The sequence below is a fragment of the Rhipicephalus microplus genome, chromosome X (genome assembly GCF_043290135.1).
Source record: "Rhipicephalus microplus isolate Deutch F79 chromosome X, USDA_Rmic, whole genome shotgun sequence".
Lineage (NCBI taxonomy): Eukaryota > Metazoa > Arthropoda > Arachnida > Ixodida > Ixodidae > Rhipicephalus > Rhipicephalus microplus.
Window position 1 is genome coordinate 475646939 of NC_134710.1, and position 6544 is coordinate 475653482.

At 48.0% G+C, this 6544-nt stretch overlaps 1 protein-coding gene across 1 annotated transcript; it reads left to right on the forward strand.

Annotated features, from left to right (window-relative positions):
- Positions 1-996: 996 nt before the first annotated feature.
- Positions 997-4392, forward strand: LOC142776703 (uncharacterized). The gene is made up of 3 exons (XM_075880862.1): positions 997-1387; positions 2197-2397; positions 3764-4392. The coding sequence occupies exons 2-3, from the start codon at positions 2223-2225 to the stop codon at positions 4375-4377; spliced, it is 789 nt and encodes a 262-aa protein (XP_075736977.1). The 5' UTR covers positions 997-1387; positions 2197-2222; the 3' UTR covers positions 4378-4392.
- Positions 4393-6544: the final 2152 nt, after the last annotated feature.

Consider the following 6544-nt stretch of genomic DNA (forward strand, 5'->3'; position numbering starts at 1 on the left):
CCGGCTGGGTTTTACGCTTCGGCACTCCTCGTCGAGTCACCACCAATTAAGGAAGGCAATTCGAATCTCAACTCTTCAGGCTCCTCGGGCTCTCCACCGGGTTCGAGCGTTCACGGACAACTAGCTACCACCCTTGCGCCAACGGGACGATTGAATGGTTTCACCAGCAGTTCAAGGCAGCCATCATGTGCCACCCACACTCAACCTGGCTCGAAGCCCTCCCCGCCGCCGCTCTCGGTCTGCGCGCAACTTTCAAGCCAAAAATTCAAGCCACGCCACGGAACTCGTCTACGGGGAGCAGCTTCGCCTACCTGGAGAAATCCTCTCCGCTCCGACCTCTCATGTAACCAGTTCGGACACTGCAGACTTCGTCGCTCGACTCCATCGGACCCCAGCCATCGACTCCATTGGACCCCTGCTGCGAGCCGACCCCGTTCGTGTTTAAGGACGTGGCAACATGCTCGTATATCTTCCTCCGTGACGACACCGTACGCGCACCTTTCCAGCCGCCTTACTCCCGACCTTACAATGTCATCTGTCGCAACGACCAAACATTAGCCTTGCAAATCAGTGGAAAGGATGTACGCGTTTCCATCGATCACCTAGGCCCGTATTCGCAAACGCTCCTTCACTTAAGGGCTCCCCTCGGCTTGACGAAGTCAAGGCGGAGCGTGCTCCTCCACTCAAGGAGCCGATGTGTTTCATGAACGCTACTCGAGGGCTCCTTCGCCAAGGGCCGACTCGAGAAACGCTCCTTCACTTGACTTACGCAAGACGCATCTGGTAGCGAGGGTATATGATAAAATACCACATTAAATAACAAAAGTTTAGGTTGAAACACTTTGGATAGGTTAAAAAATTGTCGACTGTCAATAAATGTGTATACGGTGGAAGTATTAGGCGAGATTTCAAATACTATAAGCTAGTTTCGATATCAGGCAGGCACCATATTAGCCAAGCCACGCCAGAGCCGAAGCCACCAGGATTAGATGCCAGTTTTGCGAAGACTCGTTTTACGCGTGAACGAAGTTTTGTTGCATTTCGTGTCATGGTGCCGTAGTGACAAACGGTGCAATGTCTCTCAACGACGACCGTGGCGTCGCGCGTGACGGCAGGAAGACCACCGCAACGCGGTTCGTGTTCACGCGTGAGGAGCGTGAACTGCTTGTCAATATGGTGACGCGGCACAAGGCAGTTATCTAAAACAAGATAACTGACGCGCTCGCCAAGCGCGCTAAGGACAGTGCCTGGGAAAAGCTGACGAGCGAATACAACAGCCAACCAGGCATTCGTCGCGTTACGGTGGCACAGCTGCGTAAGTTGTGGGACAATGAAAAGTTCAAGTGGAAGAAGCAGTCAGAGGAAAAGCGAAACTTGTATGCCACAGGTAAGTTTACGTTTGTTTACTACTGTAAGTGGGGAGTTTCGAATAAGTTAGCAGGCCTCATGGGCGTAGCGTTTGCGTATGGGGGTCATATATGAGTTTTCAAATTGCGTCTCTTGCGTAAGCTATCCGATAAAGCCCTAATAAGGGCATAGGTTCCGCTCTGATCTATATGTCGTAAATAAATGTGTACCTGCCAGAATTGTGCGAATCATAGGCGTGCACAGGGTTCTCTTTCAGGGTTCTCTTTCAGGGGAAGGGGGTGACGGTTTTTCGCTTGCAGAAACATTTTTTTAAATAGCATCACGTCGTCACCGTTCTTTTTTTTTTTCGGCAAAATCTTCCTGCACTTTTTTTTCGCCATCGGGTGCCAAGTGTGTCATTTCATTATGAATTAAGAAATGCTTTTGCTCAGTTTGAACGTGCTTTGCACTCTATATACATATATATTATATATAAGTGCAAGCTTTGGTTTCTTTGTCAGTATTTGTGTATTTTTGCAGGACATAATTTTTCTCCAACTTAAATCACTGTACCGTTTTTCTGTTAATTTCTTTTCTTGTATTTACTGATGTATATTTCTCTATTTACTTTGTACTAGCCCTTCTTACTCGATTCCGTATTGGGCTTTGTAAGGTATGATGAATAAATAAATAAATGGGTAATAGTAGTAGTACATTAAATAGTTATCTGTGTATTATAAATTTTCGCTGCCTATTTCTCTCGCATATGCCTTGTCTTCCTTAAGCACTTTCTTTGTGCTGTCACTTGAAATTTCAATATATCCACGTAACAACATTTTCGCACCTTAGGGGGCGGGCCATCTACCTGCCGGCCAATGAGCCCCTCATTGGCGCTTGTTGGAGCGGCGGCATCACACATGGGGACACGGCTCCAGAACCCTTATGACAGCAATGGAGTCCACCTCAATCAGCCAGTGCTTTCTTTATCGCCGTCGCGGATTTTCGAGAGAATGCTCACTGGTAGCCAAGACAACACGGAAGAGCTGCTTGGTAAAAGACGATTGGGCAGACAATATCAGATGTAGCAACTGTCGTGCTGCTATATTACATCAACTTATGCAAGTATACAATGTGGGAGGAGTTGCGTTTCAATGTTGTTTTGTTTTGTGACTAATGCCTGTGTTCCTACCATTTGCGTATCCATTTTACTAAAATTTACGTGTACAAATAATTCTCATTCTCATTACAAGAACATGCCATGGTGTTAACAGAAAGTAATGCTATGTAATAAGCCTGCTATTACTCTTTTAAAACGTTCCTAGCATAATTTGACGTGGTTCAGCAAGTACTTGTGTGACACATACATTTCACATCATGGGTGGCCTTATAATAAGCCCAACTTTGGAATTGTATTTCAGCTTTGCTTTTGTGTGAAGATGCCCTTTTCTCAGCGCCACTTCCCGGCAGCAAGAGGCTGACTAGCCCGCGAGCTAGTACTCTTGATTTGCCAGGGATAGATTTCGCCAATTGATTCAATATTTTTGCTACAACTGAAGCTCATATTCGTGAAGGACAGTCGCTTTCTTTATTGTGTTTGTGTCTGATACCGTATGCATGCACATGAAGTATCTGTCACCATGTGTGATTACTGGTAAAGGCTTGATGTTTGCAGAGTGACGGTGTTGCATGCCACCAGCTCACATAATTTATTTTCATATTTACAACTGTTATTACTTTTTATATTTCCATAACGTACTGATTCGTTAAAAATGTCGCGTGTTCACGTAGAAGCATGCAAACACACAAATATTTGTGCCTGTACCATAAAGAGGCTTTTCTGATTACGTCGCATGCCAGCAGAGCACCAGTTCTGCTTCTTTTGTATGTGCAGACACAACCAATTTCATGCCATGGCCTGCTGTTGGAGTTACCAAGAGCTATGGGTTTGCCGAAATCGGGAGCACAGGCGCCGCTAGTCATACGGCCCAACTGCATGCAACTATAAAAGTGCTGGCAACATGGCTTCTCGGGTTGTGTGACTAACATAAAACAGGAATATTGAAGATAAGTTATTTCTACAGTTATATGTGGTTAACGTATATCACACACTTCAGGAAAAAGATGTGGGTAAAGTTATTTTAAATAAAATGCTGCTGAGGTATTCCGCAGTAAAGGTCTCTTAGCTACTGCCATAGCGATATTGAGGTTGGACAGAACAGTATTATGAATTATGTGTGCAAGTAACAGGCCAGGCATGACCCGGATAAATTGCCACACTTCTCTTTTACTTTCAGGCCTGATGCGTGATATAAAACGTGCTTGTATTTATACTTGCAGCAGCATATAACAGTCATGCTGACAATGCTTACACGTGTTACGTTTCCCTACCTTATGCAATTGTATTGTGTGTGTGCAGACGAGACAATTCAGCCACAACTGCGATCGAGCGAGGGTGCTGGTTCCCCAGGACCTCATACTACACAGCCACCCACGGAAGGTGCTTGCGCAAGCTGTCCCTCTGACACCTTGGCAGTAGTTGCTCCTGGAAACGAGGAGTCACGAACAGCAGCAGCAGCTCCAGAAGAAAATGGAGAAAATTTAGTTGGTGCAGGAGAACGCCCACGGCCGAAATCAACGCGAAGCCGCCTAGCAGCCATAGAGCGTGTGCTCGCCCCAGAAGCTACGACCCGAATGGAGGCCCTGAAAAATGATGAGCAGCGCAAGGCACAGCTGCATGCCCTGGAGCTGCGCTTGCGTAAGCAGCAGCTCTTGCACCAACGAAAAATGCACAGGATGCAAGTGCAGCGGGAGCAGGAGCTGCATGAAATGCAAGTGCAGCTGTTGGAGCAGCAGCTGGAGCAGCAAAAATGGCGCTTCAACATCGAGCGCCAGAAGCTCCTTTTTGAATTACAGAAAAAAACAGCAGCAGCAGCGCATAGAAACCCGGCCGGAACAAAAATAAAGCATGTGTGCAATCTCACACACCTGGTGCTTTTATTCAAAAGACATCTGCAACAGCTCCATGCGTGATAAAAAATATTTATTGTTGCGAGTCAGCAAGGATGAAAAGAAAACCTAAAACGTGATGAATTCAGGAACTTTTCAGCATGCTCCCGTATTTGAACATGCATATATTTCCCAATCTGAGGTTGTTGGTCTACTCAAAAGAACACGTTACACAATTTATTCATTAGGCGAGGTAAGTGCACGAGTAATCAGCCGCATTCGGCATCGAGATCGGAGTAGGGTGTCGGCTTGGTTCGCCACATCAGGCTGCTGCCGCCTTAAGTGTTGTGGGATAATCACAGGTGGTGGTTCCGCGTCTTGCCTTAGGACTGCAAGGTTGTGTAGGGCAGCACAGGCCGTTGTAATGATGGCGGAGCGCTCCGCCAAGTTTTGTAGCCCCATGTCTAAACACGGGAAGCGACGTTTCCACACGCCAAAGGCCCGCTCGATCATGTTTCTAGTGCGCATGTGAGCTGCTTGATACCTATGCAAAGAAATCAATGTCGTATTACTGTATGAACCTACACTTATTAAACGATACACTTGAGTATTATAGCCAGGCCGCTAGTCAAAACTGTTGCTGCTAATATGCCGATTCTATTGTAACGTGGGATATATTCAGGGCACCAAAAACGATACATGTACCACGCTTATTGTAATAAAAGACTTCAAGCGCGATAGGTAGCACACACGTACACGTTTCGTTCTGGAGATGAAAGTTAAAGGGTTATACAGGCGTACTAACCGGCTCTCCGGGCTGTCCAGTGGCGGGTCAGACATCGGTGTCATGAGGAAAGACGTGCAGCGGTATCCGGCATCGCCAAGTAGGATACCCGGTGCTCGTTTTTTCTCGTACAGAACACGTGCACGACTGTTGTCGAAAATACGACTGTCATGCACTGATACGACTGTCATGCATCGCCTCTCACTGTCAACGGCGTTGACAGTGAGAGGCGATGCTGGCGACGAAATCTCGACGACTTGATCAGCGATGTGAGAGAGCTGGTCCAGGGGCAGATTCGGCTGCACCTGGAGGATGGCCTGCGCGTGTGAGGGTAGACGCTGAAGCCAGATGATATGGAAGAGGGAGTCGTTGACTGGGGTGCTGCCCAAGAGGTCACGCGTGTAACGCAGGAGCTGCGATGGCTTGTGGTCAACGAGTTCTTCGTGCTGGAGTAGGTGACGCATCTTCTCGTCTTGTTAAGGTGAGAGCCGGTAGATCAGTTCCCTTTTAAGGTGTAGGTAACGGTCATCAGCCGGGGGATTCGCAAGCATATCGTGAACCTCAGCCGCATAGCGAGAGTCTAGATGGGCGACGAATTAGTCATAGCGCGTCCGGTCCTCGGTGATGCGTGCCGTAGAAAACTGCGCCTCGACTTGAGCGAACCACACGTCAGGCGCCTCTGCCCGAAACGGCGGAAGTTTGACGGCGACGCGACAAACATCCGTGTTGGTGGCGGCCGCAGCAATAGAGGCGCCCGAGGTGGCTGGGACCGCTGGAGCGCAGTTTTCGGGGGCGTGACCCAAGTGGGGTGGTGCACGGTCGTCGGACGAGAGTGCTTCATTTTCATTGCGCTGCTGCTGTTCCCGGAGCTGCTGCTCTTGGTTCTGTTTCACTGGCTTCTGGGCCTGCAGTTGTTGCAGTTGCTGTACTTCTTGAAGGGCAGCAAGGGTTTCCTCGTCGGCCATGGCGGTGCAGTATGTTCGTTTTCCGGGAAACAGATGTGGGGTAACAGAGCTTCAATACTTCCGCACTGAAGGTTCGACAACGACTGCCGCTGAATCGGGGCACACACACAGTTTTCTTGCTTCTTTCGGGCGAGAATGTTCTTATCGCCGGCGCCCGTGTTTGGAGGCATCGCTCCGACGTGTGGGCGCAGAAGCGGCGCCGACCCGTTTCGTCACAGGTTTCCTAAAACGTTCCATATTCGCAATGCATTGCAGAGTTTGCACGACTGTATACAAAAGAACAAAATCTGCAGCGACTGTGTGCAGCTGCACTAATTAAGATACGCTATGGTGTCTACAACCTCGTTTTTATTTATGATGTCTTATCTCAAAATATATTTTGACAGTGCGTCAGCTGCATGTGCTTGATTGATGCACACTTTGTAGTTGCACGCTTGTGTTTGCCACATGGCTCTTCATCAGCCCATTGTAATAAAGTTTTATTTTGCCATGCGCAATTTCT

What these genes read in the sequence shown, in the direction of transcription:
- LOC142776703 (XM_075880862.1), top strand. Translation starts at nt 2,223, where the DNA reads ATGAGCCCCTCATTGGCGCTTGTTGGAGCGGCGGCATCACACATGGGG. An exon ending in CAACACGGAAGAGCTGCTTG is followed by an intron (nt 2,398 to 3,763) that starts GTAAAAGACGAT and finishes GTGTGTGTGCAG; the next exon opens with ACGAGACAATTCAGCCACAA.